At 32.3% G+C, this 22,733-nt stretch overlaps 1 protein-coding gene across 5 annotated transcripts in view; it reads right to left on the reverse strand.

The window, feature by feature from the left end:
* LOC149787102 (neuralized-like protein 4) overlaps positions 1–22,733 on the reverse strand; it is an 88,349-nt gene that overhangs the window by 55,587 nt on the left and 10,029 nt on the right. Inside the window, exons 2-8 of one of the 5 annotated variants that reach the window (XM_089977619.1) lie at positions 19,277–19,362; positions 16,438–16,504; positions 13,337–13,514; positions 12,700–12,812; positions 11,924–12,071; positions 10,989–11,204; positions 908–10,214 (exon numbers count right to left, since the gene is read on the reverse strand). In XM_089977619.1, coding sequence (XP_089833745.1) covers positions 10,169–10,214; positions 10,989–11,204; positions 11,924–12,071; positions 12,700–12,812; positions 13,337–13,514; positions 16,438–16,492 — 756 coding nt within the window. In that variant the 5' untranslated portion in view covers positions 16,493–16,504; positions 19,277–19,362 and the 3' untranslated portion in view covers positions 908–10,168. Of the gene's footprint in view, positions 1–907; positions 10,215–10,988; positions 11,205–11,923; positions 12,072–12,699; positions 12,813–13,336; positions 13,515–16,437; positions 16,505–19,250; positions 19,363–22,733 lie in introns of those variants that run through there. The other 4 variants (XM_089977618.1, XM_089977616.1, XM_089977620.1 and 1 more) reach the window with 4 other exon arrangements.

Below are 22,733 nucleotides of genomic sequence, written 5' to 3' on the forward strand. Positions count from 1 at the left end.
TTATTATTTTATATTTAAAAGCTGAGTATTCAGGGGCCACTAATCCTTCGCTGCTGAAGAACGCAGCATGGACTCAGGTGCTATGGGTAAGTTTGTTATAGGCAGATTTTATCCGAAAATAGTTTGCCTTTGTTGGCATCTTATTTATGAGAGAGGGAGTTTGAATCAGAATTACTCAAGGCAGGGCTCTGTTGGACCCGTAAAATGTTATTTAAAATGTTGTGGGATTATTTAATGTTTCAACGGAAGCCTTTTTATCTCATTATCTAAAAGTAGAATATAGCCTCATAAACACAAATAAGTTCTGCCATATCGATATCCTGTTTATTAGTGGTCAATCCAATCTACAGTTTTGGGCGAAAATTATACTCAAATTAGATATGTATAAAATTAAACATATTGAACATAGTTTGCACCAAATTACTTAGTATGATATATAGTTGGTACTAAGTAAAAATGGTGTTAATCGAATGTACAATTGGTATCAGTGATGTAATTTTTGGCCTGTCATGTTCTCAAAATGTTTGGAAGAGAGTAGAGTTGTCATTTTGGACTTGTTATAGGTAGGGTACTTTTTAAATTCGAAGAAATGGGCATTGGCCCAGGATATATAAGATTCACTATATTTCCATAACGCTAACTGGACATTCTTGCACGTCTCTCATTCAAGCTCCATGTTTCTCGCAATCTGGCGCGCTCGTTTTGAGATCCGGACGTCATGAGCTAGCTAACCCGTGTTTGCTGACAGTATCAGTAAGTGATGAATAAGACTTATTAAAAGAAATGATAGTTAATACAAAATCACAAGAAACAAAATAAAAATATTCTAATTAATTTATGTGATATTTGCGATACTGGAGTGATTGTGAACTGCACAAACCAGAGCTATAATTCACACTTTGGTTTCCTCTATCTTTTAATTTAGAAAACGTACAACATAGATTTCCAAGAACGCTAAATAATGTAAAAATACAAGGTTAATATAGCATGCACTTCTTATGTCACGCTAGACAAAAACATCCAACAGGAAGATAAATAGTATTGACTTTTGCACTTTATTACTTCAAACATAAGACATAAGCACGTTGTTCTTGTGAAATAGCCTTAAACGGTCTCTTATAAATTTACTATACATTTCAATGTGGTAATTTCAATGAATGACCTTGAATTTTCCTGCTTGCGCACTACGTCAACATTCTTGCTATCATTAATTGGAAGTGTTTTGCAATCAATATTTATTTAAAAGCAATACAATATTTTACTGATGCAATTAATAATAATAATAATAATAATAGTAGTAATACTACTACTACTATTACTAATACTAATAATAGTAATAATCATAATAATTAGTAATACTAATACACAGACGATCGACCTTGACCTAATTGTCACATCACAGTCTTACGTGTCATTTAGTTCAGACACAGACAATGGAAGAACTTGCCGATACATTTTTGCACTCTTAGAAAAATCTTACTAGTGACAAATGTATATATTTTGTTACACAGATGAATAACCTGATGAGATACAGTTAAAAAATGAATATAGTAGCCCTAATAGTTCCTTGCAATATTAAAATGCAAGCGTTAAAATTCAGATTAAGGGCGCGAAACATGGCACGTCCAGGAGAAAATGCATGTTGAGGACTGAGCGTATGTTGGAGTAATTCATGAACACAACCCATCCACAATTGATGCTATTAAATAGAAATTAAAACCAATATTTTGAAACTTTTGTGGTGCTTTGAACCAATTCAAAAATGTAAACATTTCCACAAAATATGTAGAGACAGCACGTGTGCTTTACGAAATATTTGTTAAGCTTATCAACATGATATGTGGGAAGATTGTATATGAAAGAAATGGCTACATGTTCTTCACATGGAAAATATTCTAAATGATAAAGATGTTTGTGTGGTCGGTATAGACTTTGCGGTTTAGATTTAATAAGTCACACAAACAAACGGGTGGCTTGATAAACAGACTGATACACACAAATTTCATTATATAGCACACACGCTGGTATTCAATAATTTCAGAACTATGGAATCTTGTATTGCCCAGTCATCTGTCTGTTTTACCATCCAAATTTGGTAAATAAATGATACTTTAAATCTTCATTGATTGTCTGTTAATTTATCTGCCAACACTGATTTAATTTGATCGAGTATATGACGGTTTGCACTACGCATGAATTCTAGAATAATATTTCGCTGTGAACACCAATAAAGGACTGATTTTGTGACAGATCAAGCAGCTGAATAATCGACGTCTATAGAAAATATTGATTACATATTTACTACACAGCACTGCGTGCTCACCTACACACTCCATTCTGTATATTGTAATGTGTGTCTAGATTGTGTTTAGTTTTGTCCCTAATTGAGGGCTTGAGTCTTAGGTTTTACCATGCCATGTTAACTGGGTTTTTTTCTTGTCCTGTAAATGACTATTCGGTCGTAGGTCAACTGGGTATTTACAACATTTAGATGACTTGTTAAACAAATATTAATTCGTTTTCATATTAGTCTCTGGGCATTAATTTTACAATAGTACTCAGATATAATCGGAGGGGAATTATTTATATAAATTATTTAATGAAATTACGAGGTGCTCATTGACATTTTTTAATGTGTAGATACTTTGGGATTAAGATCGTCTTCATAGACATTCTGAATTGCATTATTTTGGTAATTCGAAACATTAAAAATATATATGTACAACAGGAAATTGAAGACTATTGGTACATCAGGACTTTCAAGATTATTAGAAATCATTCAGAACAATTCCTTTTGGACTTGTGGGAGGAAATTAGGATTATCTGGGATTTAATATACAATAATGTAAGTGTCTTTTGAAATGTTCTTTTAAAAGAAGTAAATTATTGGTTGATTTACTAAACTTGTTGGTTTCATTTCTATCTATAACAGAGTGTAAGACCTAACGTCGTAACAACATTTCTGAGATATTAAACATTTTCTTCAAACATTCATCGAGCTTTCATTCGTATTTTGTAATGTCCCTGGGAAACATTTTTATTTCACACATTTGAGAAATATTTAGTGAAGGCAGCAAGCAAGCATTATGTTATATAATATAGTGAATATTATGGTAACAATATTTAAGAAAGAATGGGCTAATTGAGCTTTCCAGACTTTATTACCTGATAGCAAACTAATGAAACTAAAGTTGGTGAAAATGCTTATTACCAATACAACTATTAAACCTGTACTCGGTGATAAAGTAAATTTCACTAAAGATATTGAGGATGTGAAATATTGGGAGAAGAAAAACAACGTACTTTTACTTGAGTAAGTAAAATACCAGCTGCAAAGAAAATAAAGCTTTAGAATACATGACATGCCATTCTGTTACGTTAAACATTATGACAAAAGCTCAGATTTCAGTTAAAAGTATCTAGCACTAGGTTGTACCAAAAGGTAGTAAAGCTATATATCAGGATAAAAAAAAGGCCAATACACGATATGAATATCCTCAGGAACCTACTGCTCTACAATGGTAATCGATAAAATGTTATGGTTAAACAGAGATACAAGCAATAAACACAAAAGAACGTCCTTAATTAAGAAATTGGAGCATCAAAGAAAATAGTAAACGAATATCACAAAAGCATTCAAAGATAACTTCCACCAGCGGTTAAAAACCATTTTCCATTGCAAGTTTATTCTGGAGGAAAACTAATAATGAGCTCATCTAAATAATAAAATTTTAAAGTCAAACATATGATCAGTTTCACTTGATACCCCAATTTATCAACATGATAAAGATTTTAAGTAGACGTCATCAAAGAAAGAGACCCAAACAGAACAAATGTAAAGCAGCAGTTGTTCAAATGTGTTGAAGTAAGTCAGTACAAGTAGGTAGAACTCTACCACAGAGAGTGAATATATTGCAACAGTCCATTAAAAGTTCGACATAAACTAACATTAAGTAAAAGGCCGAAACTATTGCATGAATAAACTGTTGCAGCAATTGTTGTAATGGCTACTAACGTTATCACAGGTATATCATCCGTCGCACAGTGTATCACAATCAGGAACATCTTTTAAAACCAGTGGATACATAAGGAGCAGCAGTGTTCCAAACGAAGGGTAATATAACTTGGTGTATTGATACAATCTAAGACGGGTTAATGAATGTCGTTCATTGTGTGTTTAAGTTAGATACAATAAATTATAAAACTGCATTCCTTAAAAGTGCAGGCAATGTAAATAAAATGGCTACTGACAAGTTGTTTCATTGTTGTCAAATATGTAAGTTTAGGTATTTTTGTTTTTATATTTACATTTCGATTAAAAACAATAAAGAAAAAAGATGGGTGTTATTTCGAATTCTTAGTTTATTTCAAAACGTAAACTCAGTTCGAGAACCCAGTAGTTCCCACATAAAAGATTTATATTGTGGTCAGTATTGATTTGCAAGGCTTTCAAATTGAATTTGCACACAAGCAATTTAAACTGTGCATGATGATAACCGATTAAATTTACAACTAACACAAAATAAAAATTCAAACAGAATGTAATAGTAAACCTCTAATGACACTTTATCCGTTAGACAGTAATGTGTTTGTGTATTAGTAGGTCATTTCAGACATATGTGCTTCTCACAATACATAGACAATGCTAATTTGCTCACTTTGATTGTCTAAATGTGTAATTGTATTATCATATTAGGTTCATTTTCTGGCTATTATAATGATAAACTCAGATCATCTTGAATAATACGTTCTTCCTGATCACATGTTTTTATTACAAATTTTCATTTCATTTTCATCAATAGTGAACAAATAGTTGAAACCTTAACCGACACAACTAGATACATTTTGTGACATTTAACTCACATTTCAAACAACATAGTAAGTTGTGTAATAACCAAATACCTGTTTTTTGTATAGCGCTAACCTTTTAGTAGAATGTATACGTTTTCTGTCTTATCTTGAATGAAACGGATGAGCATCTGTCATTAGCAATTGTGTTCAGTTAGAGTTAGTCATTACCATTTACGTTATATCGCGGTATCGAATGGTCTGTTTCGATTATTGAATCAACCATTGCGTTACTTCAACACCGTAAAATTGCCTAAAATTTGGTTCAGTTTATTTGGTTTTTGTTCTTGCTAATGCAAATTCATTTTGTCTAAAGTCAGCCTCTCTTTCGTTCCAGCTTTCCACTCAACGACCCACCTCGCCCCTTTCCAAGCCAAACTTAGCTACAGAATGATCACTAGAATCGAATATTGTGTTAGGGATGTTTCAGTCTAAACAATATTTTTAGGTAGGGAGGATAAATGCATGGTTTGAAACATTTTCATCGTAAGTTTCACTGTTAGTAGACATATGCAATGACTCATTTGTATGTGCATGTTTTATGTCTATATTGTTAATATGACATATAGTTTTAGCAGTCCTGATAACGAGAATGTAGACATGAATTCAATCCATTGTCAATAGTAACATTCACATGTATTGTAGACTTGGTGGCAAAAAGGGTCAAAAGGTGATATAATAAGGGTACACACGCTATTTTCGACCATTTGGTTCCAATACATGATTGCATGTAAGTCATAGTGACCCACATTATGTGAAGAATAATGATCACATCAAGTTCATCCATGATGTATAGATTACGCTAATAAGTCAGTAGAGAAGGCGTTATAAAATGGAGACAGTATTCAGAAAGACCGATACGCAAAACTGGACACCTTAATCCCATATTATTGATATGATTATTTTGAAAAGAAATATTTTGAGAAGGACATGTCTCCTAGATTATAGCCATCAAAATTTCTGATGTCAAAACTTGAAGATGTTCAAAATATATATTCATACCATGTTTACTTTCGATGTCGATAAATAGTTAAAACCACGACATTTGTTGGACATGAATTAACATTTTCCTGGAAAGTAATTCCAAATATCACAAGACTTTCAACACAAAATAGCAAGAGAAAGATAAGGTTATGTCACTCACCAAGATCATACAAGAGATATAAGTATTGAAAAATGTATGATATTGTATTTGTCTTTTCTCACGTTCTATAAAGTTCCGAGTATCTGGAATGCTCATCATATTCCTGTCGATATCACGTACTGTTTGACCTAGAGTGTTTGGACCAATGTGTGTTACATAAGGTTAGGTCTTTGCATGATATCATGGAAACAAAATATGATAGAAACACACATTGCACGTTTTATGTAAATATGTTTTTCATATAGGAGCCCTGACAGGACTAGACAGTAAGAATTAGTACCCTTTTAAGCAATTATCAGTAGACCCTGAACAGATTTGTTGTCGGTTTGGTGGCAATAGGTTAAAAGTTGATATAATTATAGCCAATGCACCATTTGCAACCATTTTAATCCAGTAAAGCCTAATTAGTATGTCTCAGCGACCAAGCATGGATGCACTATGCTGCTCATCTCAATTTTACACTAACTCCAATTTTGATGTTATTATGTCAACTATTATAAGAGACAGAGAATGGACAAATAAGTCATAAAACGTCTCACAAATATCCATAAACCATCTGCAACCAACTGATATACTCACATGACGTCAGAGCGACTGAAATCTAAATCACTGTAGTTAACGTTTGCATCAGGAACAAGTCGGATCGTTTTATATGCTGCGATATATAGTCCATTAATATAATATTAATGCGCCTATTGTTGAGGTTAGAAAAGCGGGTGTACACACGAAGAGCGGTGTATCAAAATGTATCAGTCAATCAGGAAACTTTAACAAAAGCACATAAAAATGCAATATTCGAATGTTCATCAGCTATCGCCTAACGTCTGTATACTCCAGCACCTACCAGGTCTTCTACGACGTGCTGGGCACGTTAGATATTCAATACCAGGAATATATATACTGTCATAATTTCAGAATTCTGCAGCTTGAAGAGGTTGAACAAGTGCGTGTTGAATTAGAATTTGAAGGCATGCTTCTCACGTCAAGTCAGAATTGGTGCTACAAAAAAACCTAGTTTAAATATAGGTCGATTTAAATAGACGCTAATATGAATAGTATGTTTCCATCATTAATATGAGAGCAATCTTGTGCAGGATGACTTTGATAATCATAATAAGGTAAAATGTTTTGCAATGGCATGGATTCATTTAGCCTCAGTAAGATAGAGATCACTGTACCATATGAACTAAGCAATGAATCAATCATTCTGATACATATATATAGAACACATAAACTGAACAGAACCCTAGAAGAAGAAAAAAAGCAATTTAGACGAAATCAATCCAAGGAAATAAAACCATACGATAAGAAATAGTCGACTGAAGGTTATATCGAGAACGATACTTCGGGCAATGGATATGTTAAAATGCAGAGTCAGATTCTCCTGATAATAACGATCATGAGCGGCCATAACTTGATGATAGTTTATAATATTTGAAACACGATAGCAGGAGATTACTACCACGTCATGAAATACAAAGACTATTGGAAAATTATCGTTAGATATCAAGTTAGCGTTTGCAGAATTAGGAATCTATACATATACCAAGCCAAATCTTTGTAAGCGCAGTCGATTCAACAACGTGCATGATACATGTAATTTTGCTTGCCGCTCAACAAGCATCAGAAGCTGACTGAACTATTTTGACCACATGAGACGCAGACAATATGCTGAAAGAGAGCATGCCAGATCTTCATTTAAATATAAACAGAAGACTAGATATATAATCTCCTCCACCGCAGTCACAACGTGATAAGCCGTAAGTTTGGCCATCACGGTCAGAATCAGCTGCTAGTTTCGAAACAAAACAAATGGTTACATTGTCATCAGGCATATTTGTACAGGTGGCAAGAGATATCCCGAAGAGAGAAGCATATTCTGTTTTAATTAAAGCTTCTTGCCGAATTCGATATGTCTTATTTCTCTTTCACGGAGGTGACTAGTTGATATTTCAATAAGCTAAGGCCGAGGGTACAAAAGAGCAGCGAGAAGCATGTGTATATTTCTGGCAGCAACGGGTCTCTTTGGCCACCTTGAAATAGAACAACGGGAATGTCTTGTTTTATATTATCGACGATATCAAACACGAGCTTATTAATTCAAGACATCTTACAGATATTGCAAGAGTCTGTTATTTTTGTTGCTAGCAATTGCGCTAACGTTAATTAGAAATGTACAAATATATCTTCAAAATAACAAATTACGTACAAGCAGGTATACAACACATAATCTAAACCAAGGTTGAACATGGCGGATTATGTTAACGAATTCAGAATAGTAGTCTATATTACGGTCGCACTAAGCAATAGGTTTGCTGGCGAATACAAAAGTAAATATGCAAAAATATCATCGGCACAACTTTCAAATCATAAACTTTGCCACTGAAACTTATGGTGGATAATAAAATACGGTGAATAATACTTGGTGGCTCTAAATTAAAATTTGTTGACGTCTAAACTGATCTTGCAAGCTAATTCAACGACTTCTTGCTGCAAAGTCCATTGTATTCATCTCCGAATATGCGGCTAGATCTTTCTAGTTTTATACCGATCAATGCGTACAAAATAAAGTTTCCCTGATGTTCCTTTGACATCTGATAAAGTCTTTTTGAGAACATCTTCGACACAATTATTTGCACAATTTAACAATTTAACAAGATGATATATTCTAGCATCCTGCTAATTACTTCTATATTCCGGCCAATAGGAAACTGTACTTATTCTGATTTCTACTTTTTAAATATAATCTTTGTGTACAACCTGTCTTGAAAGACTACCACTTCTGCTACAAATTTCTGTTCCCTCGAGACAGGACATCTATCATTACAGTTGCCCATAAAAATGGTTTTACTGTTTTGTGGTTACAGGTGATTTACTATTTTATTTGTTTTAAAAGAACAGTATTTAATTTATACTGTTTGAAGTATTAGTTTCATTTTATAAACTGTTTCTAAGCACTAGTTCTTATCTTATATTTAAACCCATTATATCCTAGTCTCGTTAGTAACCACGGTAGCCGAGTGATCTAGACTGGTCACCGTTCCTGATCACTGCCGTCTTGCCTATGTCTCAATGGTTCAAGTTTGGGGTTGTCCAATGTATGTACGTTAGAAAACTTGCCACTAGCTTCCTGTGGATCGATTGTCCTTCCCGGTGTTTTCCCAGGTTCTTACACCAACAGTTATACTGTCCACTATGTATGGCCTAAATAAGTTCTCACAACAAGAAGAAGAAGTACTAGCCCCCTTGCAGACTTAGAATGCTAAGGCTATGTTTAGCAATGATAGGATGTATTAGCACATTTATTGTCTTTTCAGCTGCTTAATGTATTTACTAGAAAACGTATTATTACTTTTAAGCATGAGTTTTTACGACAATGACCGGAGAGGCCCGTAAAATGTTTCATTTTCAAAATAGTTTTAGATTATTTCATTCTTAACATCTGAAGCACTTTTATGACCTTGAATCCTTGCTCTTATGTACACAATCTAAATTAGAAGCAGTAATGCTAGGTTAAGTCTTATTCTTCAGAAGATATTTGTGTTATTTACTTTATTTTCAGTGTATCCTCAGCATTGATAGTCCTAGTTTTTATGGTATGAAAAGTATTGACTTTTGCTAAACGGCTCAGATTTGTCAGATAAATGTCCACTCTTGAAAGTATACCATACTTTTTTATTTTTGTCTGTATAAATTGTATGATCGTATTTGGCATATGATTTCAAAATTGGGATAGAAATGACATGGTGACATGGTGGCCTAGAAATTTGTCCCCAACATTGTGGCTGATAGTAGAGATTTTCTTTCATACTGTTGATGGCATAATTTTGGTTGGTGAACGTAAAAGAAAATGAATGGTTGGAGATTATATAATTTAGTAACTTTGCAAATTTAAGAACATAACAATTTAAATAACGTGTATATTTTGACAGTATAATAGCAGAGATTATCTACAAGGCTAACAGATTGAATGTGAAATCTAAATATCCTGAACACCTTACAAACCTGCGTGATATGACCGAAACAATAATATAGTCAATGAACTCCTTCAGTAACTCTAGAAAAATATATTTTAAATTTGGTTGTGATTCTGTTCAATGCACACTATTGCTGATATTATATGTGTCAAATTCATTAAACTACATTCCAATTACTATGATCAGAATTGTTATTTAATTAAAAAATGAGACATGAATGTCCACTGTTGCCAGTGCACTGATACCTGAAAAGAAAAAATAAGAAGTTCTTAATTTTCGTACAAAAATATACATATTTGTATGATTTAAATGTGGCACACGTAATAAGTTCCTCCAGGGTTTATTGCATTAATATATTTATTCAGTTTTGTATTCTGATAATGTATGTTTGATCGTTAGCAAGAAAGGATATGTCAACAGAGTTTTTGCCTGGAATGCATTTTATTTATTGAGTGATGTTAGACCAGTCTGAGAAGAAGTATCAAGTATTTGATGCTAAGGATCAGTAATATAATTTATGATTATTTTCTTCACTACGGTCTTTCGAACATAATGTTGATACAAATAGGTACATATGTATTCCAGCGCATGCGATGTAATCCTATATCTGAAACAAATGTATCTGATGTTTTATATTTCCCGTACAATACCGCATTTACGATTAATATTGAATGACAACTGATTAAAACGTTGTTCTGTTATAACAAGTTGCGATTTATCTTAAATACAGTTTTGCAATATATGTTGTCATAATGCAATATAAATTTTGTATTATAACATTATTATTATAAAATCCCTGTTTTGCATTATATTTCGTTACATTGCAATCTTTAACTCAGTTTGGCATTTTATTCTGTTATAACACAATTGTTAATTTCAGTTTGTGTTATGTGCTGATGTGATGCAAATTTGATTTCGGTTTAAATGTTATTTTGTATTGCACGTTGATACCAAACTTCATAAATGACTGTTAATTTATCTTGCTATTGTTTTGAGATAATACAATGACCGAGTAATACCTTTCAAATTTAACCAGAACTCCTGTAATGACAACGCTCTCTCTCTCTTTTGTTGACCACTCGATTATATGTTTAGGATATCGCCACAAATTATGTAGAAACCATGTAAACCATGTTTCTATTGTTGAGCCGCTTGCAACATATTTTCCTGGACATATGCGCACCATCAGTACAACCTTGACACGGTAGGTGAAGCCAGATGTTTTGCTTTTGTAGCTAGAACATCAATCATATAATTAAAAGGATTAATCTTAAATGTGTTGTTTCTAATACAGTCTGACTAAAAGTAACATGAGGAATATGTCACTTTATCAAAACTCAGACAGCTGCTGAGAATATCTGAAATAAATATAGTAATATTATTTATAATATGCATAGTTACGTGTTTACGTGAATGGAAGTAATTAACACGATATGCATTTTTATTTATGATTGCAAAACTTTTAAACTTGCTGTGATTACATAAATAACCTAATAAATAAAGCCAAACATTCCATAGTTTATGTCCTTATATTTAGAATTTAATATGTTAAGATTTAACAATGTCAGAGTTACTCAGGTTTTTAGTCAGACTTAATTTACTTCGTGATGTATTAGTACTGAATAACTAGAACATTAAAGAAACGGTCGATTTGATTTTATTTCTAAGTGAATAGGCATACATACATACATACATACATACATACATGCACAGTTGAGCATAGACGCATACATCCGTATACTGACTTGATTAAGGAACAAATTCTTATAAGTTGTGTGTTCTATATCCATATTTCAGACTGTCAGATATTATGTCAAGATGGCTTAAATAATGAGAACTAATATGAATCTATAGTTTTCATCCCCAAATTCCTTTCAAAAAGTTAGTATGTTATGCCTGTTTCAAATTTTGGACAAAATGCTCAGATCTGATTAAGCATGAAGACCAGGCTTACCAGGAAGGACGAGCGTAGTTATCAGTACCGGCATACCATATACTTGGCGATACAAATATCCTCTTCGTGTCATAACCATGTAGTCCATCATTTTCCCTTGCGTGTCCCTCTAATACGGATATTTGTCTTCCATGCAAATCTGTGTCACCTAAAATAACAGATGAGAGGTAGTTTACAGCATGTTAATAAAGTGTAAATAATTTAAATTCTTACAGAACTAACTAGCAATATACATCTGAAACTATCACATCTTTTATAGTAGGACAACTCTTTTTTGAAGACTGTACTGGCTGTTAATTTAATTTTCTTTCACATCCATCAAAATACATTTTCGGCATTTAAAATCCGATTGGTCACTATCTATTTTGTCTACATTTTAGAATCATACAATTAATGTATATGTAGTGCCTAAAAAGGCAACTATATTAAAATATCAATGAGGAGATTGCACCCTAAGTTGAATGCTTATCATCTTTGCCAATATTAACTGCGAACTAATATAACAACTATTCTTTAATTAATTTTGTTTTGTTCTTCTAATATCATTGATAATGTTGGATAAGAAAACGGTAAGATATCAACGAATCCATATTATTGCAATATCCATTAGTTGAGGAATTCACTAATTTTAAATTATATTTTCTGAAACATTACGTCAAAACAAACATAATTCCAATAAATTTACATGGTATAGCATCTTAACGAATATACCTTAAATTCTGGGAATGTTCGTGAAATATGAATATATTTAGTAGTACAAATCCTTTTCCAATCACCTGGAATTTTAAGACCCAAGAGTAACAGTGATTTCAAACTTGGCACTTCTGTTCCATGGAAACACGGATCCCATTTATTGTATATTTCATCTAAGCTGGTTCCTGGTGGGACCCTACAATGAACAATTCAGCCTTTACATCACCCATATTGGTCTGAAACGATTTTGTTACTTAACTCAAAGTATTTTTTGAAGATTATTTTATTAAGAAACTGTTTTATGTTTCAATACACCGATATTCGAAAATGCCCATAAGCGTGATTATTTCAGGTCCTGGGTCTGCTGGGTCAGTTTTCAAAGCAAACTATAAATTACTATTTGCTTATGGTATTTAAGGGGAAAACTGTTTTCTTGTACACAGACAAAAATATATTTTGTGTATGTCAAAGCAAACGATGATTTAGTTAATTCATTTATCAAGACATTTTGTAATGCTCCATTTTATTCCTTTTCAATGGTTAAATTTGTATTATATTTAGTTCAACAACAAAAAATGGTGTTTACTTACTAAAATATTTGGGGAAAATGCATCTTATGCGTTTTAGGATTTTAAATTGGAAAGCGTTTAGATTTGTTTGTTTTAATGGGTACAATGAAAAATTATTATTAGTCATAAAAGAAATAATTTTAATGCTTACCGTTCATTTACCTTGAAAAGATACCAATCCACAGGGTAACCAGGGTGAATGTAATGCGGGTAATGGTAACTGGGATAATTGTAATCGGGGTAATTGTAATCGGTGAAGCCGGCACTTCTGTAATACGTTTTGCACTCATCGCAGTAGCAGATATGACCATCACGCTTTAACAACCCGACTACGTAAATGCAAAGAGTATATATTAGAGGTGAAATAAATTAACTTAAGGATACCAATGTGAAGAGAGATAGTGAACAGACGAGGTAGAACTTACATCCACCATCGAAATAAAACTATAAATGCAAAGACAGAAAGAAAGAGATAGCGGAACATACATACATACATACATACATACATACATACATACAATTGTGAAATCAAGAATATGATCAATGAAACTTTGAATAATTTTGCGTACTCTGTTCTTCACTGATAATCGAATGAATATCTAGAAATTACAGACAGTATTCATTCACTAAGCAATAATTGCAATGCCAGTAGCTGGTACAGGAAAGTAACATTTACATTGGTCAGAATGTTACCACGTGATCAAAATGAATTGCGTTCATTTCTGTATGAACTGTAAGGCGAACTATTTTTCCACTTCTATAAATAGAATCACGTGTACAGCATAAGATAAACACTGCCAGTGAAGGCAGACACGAAGTAAGCATTAAAGGAAAACAATATTCTTCCATTTCTTTAAAAAAATAATTGAATAAATTTGGCTTCCATTGGTTGAAGGACTGGTATTTAGATGACCTTATTACGATGAAGCAGGACAATCTCAAGTGCTATATATAGCTACGTAACAGAAAAAACCCAAACATGTATTACTACGCTCAATTAAGATTTCTATTTTTTAATGATGCAAACAAAATAGCATAACAAATAATTGAAATTTCAATTATAAGAGTTTAACGTTGTTTTTTCATAGTTTATCGTGGTATAAACTGTCAGTTGCCGACTCACACAGCTTACATGGGCGTTATTTGCTGTGTGAGTCGGCAACTGACAGCTTATACCACAATAAACTCAGAAAGAAAAAGAACCCCTAAATAATTGTAATGCCAGTAGCTGGTAAAGGAAAGTGACATTTCCACTGGTCAGAATGTTGCCACGTGATCAAAATGAATTGTGTATATTTCTGTATGAACTGAAAGGAGAACTAGTTTTGTAAGAATACCCACTTCTATAAATAGAGTCACGTATACACCATAAGATAAACACTGCCAGTGACGGCAGGCACGAAGTAAACATTACAGAAAAAGAACATACTAACAATTTTTAAAAAATTAATTGAATTAAGTTGGCTTCCAGTGGTTGAAGGACTGGAATTATGATGACCTTATTACGATCCAGCAGGACAAACCCAAGTGCTATAAATAGCTACGTAACAGAAAACCCCAAACTTGTATTACTACGCTCAATTAAGATTTCTGTTTTATAATGATGCAAACAAAAAAAATAACGAATAATTTAAGCTTAAATTATAAGAGTTTAACGTAGTTTTCTTCTGAGTTTATCGTGGTATAAACTGTCAGCTGCCGACACACAATTTACATGGGCGTTATTTGCTGTGTGAGTCGGCAACCGATTGGTGATTGGAAAAGGATTTGTACTACTGAATATATTCATATTTCACAAACATACGCAGAATACTATCTGTAAACTGTTCTGACAATAGCCTCAAAGGTTTTGATATTTTCACAGAATAGTGTGAGATGTGACTTCATATATGTTTCGTGCCCGCATCCTTTGCTTTTAGAGACTTTCGTAAATGAATCTGTACGGGTCTTTTAATCACATGATGTACATTAACAAAAGCTGAAAACATTTAATATGAACTACTAATACTACTATTACTAATAATACTTTTTTGAGTTTTTATAGTATAGCCAATACGGTAGAATTTTAGGAATGTATTTTAAAAGCACGATCAGTACTGAATACTAAAAGCTACCTAAAGATGTTTAAGATCAATCTCTGGTAAAATGAGAGATATATTAAAATCATTTAGTACGTCTGAACAATATAGCAAGAAAATGTAAGACATTTTATTAACTCTCCTAATATGTTATTAAGCATGCATAAGTATCTAACTAATAAATTAAATGCTAGGCAAAATCTCGAAACATTTCTTCATTCAGAGGAAAAACTTTGACCACGGAGATAATTAAATAAATTACATATATAATAGAAACTTTTCATGCAAATTCAATTTTGACACAAAATAGCGAGCTCAGTCACTAAACGAGATAAACGTCTTAGTGTCATGGGCGGTGCAATTAAACAACTGCCGATTATTTCATCTGGTGATAGATATTTTTGGCTGATCTCAGTACAGGATATGAACATATATTCATTATATTTACATATATGTATGAAGCAATTTCAAAACAGAATTTTAATTAACGCAGACTTCTGATAAAGTAGTTACCGAAATTGAAAATGAGCTGCTACATTGTTCTATTAGCTCTAGTTATATGTACCTTTTATTGTAGAAGTTCTTTGATCACGCATGGATTTGTATTATGGCATAACTTGAATTCAATAGGGGAAAGTGATTTAATTACATATTAAGTTTGTATATGATACAAAGTCATCGGTGACTGTAAATAACGAATTTACCGGATTATTTTCTTCTGAAAAAGATATAAGACAAGAGGACACTTTATTTCCATTCTTGTTCTACTTTTCTAATGGCCTTTATTCGTCTTCATCTTTTCTGTGTACATGTTACACTATACCCGCCAAACAAACTGACATTATCTGAAAATTTGATTAATATATTGTCTTTCGCGGTTCAAATGTTTTACATGTTCTGTATAAGTCCGGAATTTGTGTTTACAAGGATAATACATTTCTAGGATTTATCATAAATTATAGCAGTTCTCCTGATGGAATTGAAAATGATACTGATGTTAATTGTAATCATAAGTATTCAAAAAATTATATTTTCTACTTTTCTCTTCCGTCTTTGTGTCTGTTAGTAATAGTTGAAGGAGTAGGAATAAATACTCGCCGCTGATTTTTTTGTGATCGGCATATGTTAAAAAAACAACTAACTGTTCTTTATCATAAATTTGCGTTATACTTACATGGCATATGCAACGTTTCTATAAATCTTCGGGCCAGATCTTGCGAAAGGCACATTCTTCACTGATCCTGAAATTTGTTTCTTGCATTATATCATTTTGCACAATTTTGTATCAGCAGTACAAATAATAAAGTTAGTGGGAAGTCAGTCTCGATGCGTCACTGTCCCCAGTCTCTCTCGAATTGTCCATATCTCAATCTAGCCTCCATGTATCCCCATTAATGATCTATCTCAATGAGTCTCCATTACCCATTTTTCTCTCTCTCTCTCACCGTGACCGCATATCTAATTTCTCTCTTAATATGTCCCCATCTCCTATCTCTGAGTCGTTTCAATGAATCAAACACTAAAACTGATTGGTTAGGTAAACAAAATTATTTAAGCGAATAAGTTAATTGAACAAGATTAATACGTATCACCATGCATTTATAGTTTGATTATCTTAGTTATAAATTGTGATACTATAAGTATTTAACATTCTTACAGCACACAAAACGTGCTGTACCTGTTCACCGAGATCATATATAATCAACAAACATTCATGCTGGTCGCTTTGGTAAACTTGTGTCACTGAAGAGTATAGTTTGATATTGACTAGAACTTATTTGGTAATTGGTCAAAAAAACCTCTATCACAATTGATACAAGATACTAACTCTAAGCTTACAAATTCAGTATCAATCAAGAGACTACTGATGTTGTTTAATATACTTACAGAGGTATGTATGTATGTATACATGTATCTATATATATATATATATATATATATATATATATATATATATATATATATATATATATATATATATATATATATATATATATATATATATATATATATATTCTTTGAAACGCCTTTGAGTATCAATAGTAGAATTAGACTTCCTTGTTAACTATACTATGGTATTTAACTTCATACACGTGGTTTAGTTTTGCATGGTATTGCGCTCTCTTGCTGTCTTCGCTAAACCTTGTATTGCATATCTTAATATATTCTATTGTTGAAATTTGAACATGGAGTGGGTGGTGCTTTATACACGGAATAGATAATACTTCCTATTGAATTTTGTTTTTTTTTTAGTTGCATTTGTTTGCAGTTATTTGTATGGGTTATATAATTTGAAGTTTAGAATATATAATGGTGTTTGTTATAAGTCCTTGCGTATTGCCTCCATTAGCTGAGAAAGCAGAGATGCTAATACATGTTGATTTGTTTTGTAAAATATTATTTATTGTTTATTTTATATTTTGTGTAAAAAGTTTCAATCTTTTTCCATCTTAGTTCTAATTAAGTACAATGTTGTGACTAAATCATTGAACTAATTAGTTAAGAACGTCATAGCTGGCTCTGTAATTTCTATTGTTTAATAACTTAACATGAACAAATTAAAATTAAAGGTTTTATACATAGTTTTTAATTTTTAACTAACTGACTTACTAAGTTTTGAACAATTACATAATTTGAACTCAGTGACCTGGTGCAAGATAACGTAGTGTTCATTGTATATTGCTTAATGCATACTGTTTCATATTTATAATATACTAATTAAAATTACCTTAATTAGCAAGAACAATGCCAGGTATATCTGCGTTAATAAATATTTCAACTTCTATAACGAGAGTCACTTGCAAAGTAACCAATGTAAACTCTGCAAGTAAACGTGTACAAATCTTATGCCTTCGAAACTAAAAACCAATGACACAAACTAATTTTGACAGAATCAAACAACTCATTGTATCGTGATTGAAACAAAATCATTCTTTCTTGGACTACATAAGACATAAATCTAGATATAAATTTTCCAAATACACTCGATCAATGTGTATTCTTCATCCAACTACTGTGAATGAATGGGCAGAGGTTGAACGCTTACACTTTTCGCTAAATTTGTCGTGAGTTAGATTTCCTATTTGAATACATCGAAAACATTGAACTAAGCTATGACGAACTCTCATAAGCATTTCAAATACGCCAACTAATCAAGTTGAACAGCAAGCTGACCATAAGCCGAAACGATTTATTATGTACCAAGGAAAAAGAAAACTCAAAGTCTACAAAATAAATACCAAAACTGAAACTACTGGTAACCGAATAAGGGGGAGGGCGAATACTAACAATTTACCGACGACAATAAGAGAATTGGGCGTACTATCAGAGTCAAAGTCTTACTTTGTAGGGCAACTGCACCCACAACCTCATAACCATTAACTATATTCTTAATTTACTTTCTATAAAGAGCTTGTTTGTTTATTGTTACAGTCATTAGACCAACCATCGCTATAACGATTTACCAATAGTCATTATTCTATTTTCAATGAGCTCTTATGGTTAGCCTAGCCTGTTTTGAACATGAAATAACTTTAATGAAACAAAATTTGTTTCCTCGCAAACATGAGAGTGATGAGTCGGTTGCTAGTGTCTAATTAACTATAAATTCAGATTTAATAACCACATAAATTATTCATATATAGTGTATATTGTTTAATCTTTAATGTTTATATACAGTCATGGAGATCAAGGATTTATTGGGGTTTTTTAAAATCTTTATTGGATAATAAGGCCATGATGGTTATTAAGGTATATTTATATTAAATGTTGTTAGGGTGTCGGTGGGTGTCGAGGCGATGAGGATGGTGTTGTTGGGTATCGTAGAGGTGGATGGAATGTTGTGAATAATACAAAATTGAGGTCCTGATCCTATAAAAATACGATTTATCATTCGATTCTTTACTGAGTGTAACAACAATTACTTAGAATGTTAAATATGAATGTAAAGTTTCAATGAGTATTATTATTATTATTTTCACTACTCACCTGTTGTAGATATAAATTTGTTATACCTGGAACGTTTGTAAAACAGCTGGTAAATCCCACATTTCAGTCCAAGGCATATATACATATGTCATAATCAGCAAGTCACTTCGATCTGAGGTCAGGTAAAAATAAAAATGATCTAAACAACTAATCACGATTACTAGTCAGTTTTGATCTGGAATCAGATTCGGAAAGGATTATATAAGCATGGTAGTTTTGATTTAGGGGCAGGCGAAATACTACAATTATCTATTTAAAGATTTTTTTAAATGTTATCTAAGGAATGAAGTTTCGATCTAAAGCCTCTTAACAATATAGATGATGTAAGTAAAGCAATTTCGATTCGGAGTCATGTAATAAACATTATCTATATATGGATTTGGGAAATGTATATGGATATGTAACTGGTCATACATATACATTTGTGTAATAGGCAATGTGCTTGATTAATGCAGACTAATTAAACATCAGCAGCCCATTTAAATAAAATTTAGAATTAATTTTACAAGCTAAATATGTATACCTAATGTGACAAAAATCGAATTTAAAATATTGCCATGTACACATCTTTAGAGCCTACTCCGAGAACAAATCATTTGTCTGGAATGCATACTAAAACACTTAATCTATATGACATGTACCTCCTCTTGTAACATATCAGATAGTTGTTGCAGTTGTTGTAGGTTATACACGGAGGCCAGTATCAATGTTGGAAGAACCCAGGAATACCCAGGAATAAACCACCGACCCACCAAATGCTACTGGCTAGCTTTCTTACGCACCGACATTGGCTGAACCCGAGACTCGAACCCAGGCAGATAGAGGTGAGATGACAGTGATCCGTAACGGTGAACGCTTTAGACCACTCGGCCACTAGGAGCCACTGTCAGATATTTCAAAGTAGATCTTGCTTAAAAGTTTGTATGCAGCGTATAAAAGAACAAGTTTATAATGCAATAACTGCAACATGTAAACACCTAAAATTCGCCAAAATGAATAGATAAGTTATTCTTTTATTATAATAATTTTCTACTGGAATTTGCCGTTTCATTCCACCCCTGATAAAACGCCAACCTCCGATCCATGCAGGAGGATTGAATATTATGCCACACTTTGTAAACCAATAATCCTGGAAAATGTTTCAAAGTAATTTTAATTTCTTTTACAATGACACACTATACGAAATTTTCCGGTCACAACTAATGATTCGCATAAGGACAAGCAGAATAAGTGTGATGATTGCTGACCGAGTGAAGGCTAAACAACAGTAACACATGAATGCACGTATCTAATCAGGTGTATGCACGATGATAAAGCACATACAATGGCTGCACACACAATGATTAAGCACATAACAGTCATGCTTAAATAAAATCATCTATTTGCTAGTAATCATCCTATCTGCTGATCCCATGATTGTAATTCTGCAATATTATTAAATTTCTCTATTGTATTGCATAAATATTTATGCTGTAATACATGTTGGTTACATAATTGTAATACTGCAATATTACTAAATCTCTATATTGTAATAGATAAATATAAATATTATAATGCTTGTGCTGATCCTTATCATAGCACATTAAATACACTCTGAATATAAAAAAAAAACAATCATGTATCTTGGAGATTTTTACATGTTGATTCTCAATCTGCAGCATTTAACAAGCTTTATGATCGCGAGCTGTTAAACCATATGTGTGTGTGTGTGTGTGCACAAGTTTATTCTTAGTTGTCATATATTCTAAGTTAACATAATTTTATTTCATCGTGCATATGATATTATAGATTATACATTCATCCATCCATTCATCTATTCTATCTACTGATACATACATACATACATACATACATACATACATACGCACATACATACACACGCACGCACACATACACGCACGCACGCACACACGCACGCACACACGCACGCACGCACACGCACGCACGTACGCATACATGCATGCACGCACGCACGCACGCACACACACATACATACATACATACATACATACATGCATACATACATACACACACTTACATACATACATACATACACACATACATGCATGCTTACATACACACACATACATACATACATACACACATACATGCATGCTTACATACATACATACATACATACACACACACAAACATACATACATACATACATTCATGCTTACTTACACACACATACATACATACATACATATACACATACATACATACATACATTCATACATACATACATACATACATACATACATACATACATGCATGCATGCATACATACATACATACATACATACATACATACACACATACATGCATGCTTACATACACACACACACACACACATACATACATACATACATACATACATACATACATACACACATGCATGCATGCTTACATACACACACACATACATGCATAGATACATACATACATACATATGTACACACATACGTACATACATACATACATACATACATACATACGTACACACATACATATATACATACATACATACATACATACATACATACATACATACATTTTGGAATGGACATGTAATATCACACCTCTGGTTCACATCTCTTATAACTTCTAAATAATACATCGGCTGGACAGAAAATAGCTGTCGTTTACTTAAACGTTTCGTAATTTTGTCATATTGAAAATTATGTTTACATTTTGTAAGATACAGCTTGGTTAATACACCTTTTTTCTCGTTCAGATTGATATTTGTACATGTTTATTAGGTTATCAGATGATGTACGCATCAGTGAATATTTTCATATAGATTTCAGTGCTTTAAAGCAAGACAAGAAACATCAGCAGTATTAATGTGGAATATTGGTAGATAATAATAAAAACAGACTTGAACAACCATTTAAAACGTTTTTGCTGAAAGAAAATTATATATATATATATATATCTCTCTCTCTCTCTCTCTCAATAATATATTTCACTTGAATTAAATTACAATATTGCAGTTCTTCGTTTCTGATTAATATTATTTTTGATCATACCGATGTGTAAATAATTAATATTGATGAATATATATATATTTTATCGGAAACTGTACAAAAACTTGTAAATAAATAAAATTATTTAAAATAATAACATTTTAAACCTTTACAGCTGTGGTGAATTTCTTTATTATTAGTCTGAAGTTATGGAACCAAAAACTATATAGCAATATAACTTTTGTTATGTGTTGTTGGGGAGAGGTTTATAATGTAAAAGGGACATTCATGGTCTGAGTAACAAAACTGGGATTAATTTTTTGGCATGAGTCTTATAAAAATAATAAAGTATAAATATCGCCTTAAAAGCGAAAATATATTTAGGTTTCGAGAACGTTTCACAATTAGATAAAACGAATGCAACAGTAAGGAAATAACGCGAGAATGAAGAAAAATTAGGCAAATTGACATGATTGGAGAAAGATATGACGAAGCTGTAATAGAACTATATGCT

The sequence above is a fragment of the Sinohyriopsis cumingii genome, chromosome 12, assembly GCF_028554795.1.
Source record: "Sinohyriopsis cumingii isolate HCF-2022 chromosome 12, ASM2855479v2, whole genome shotgun sequence".
Lineage (NCBI taxonomy): Eukaryota > Metazoa > Mollusca > Bivalvia > Unionida > Unionidae > Sinohyriopsis > Sinohyriopsis cumingii.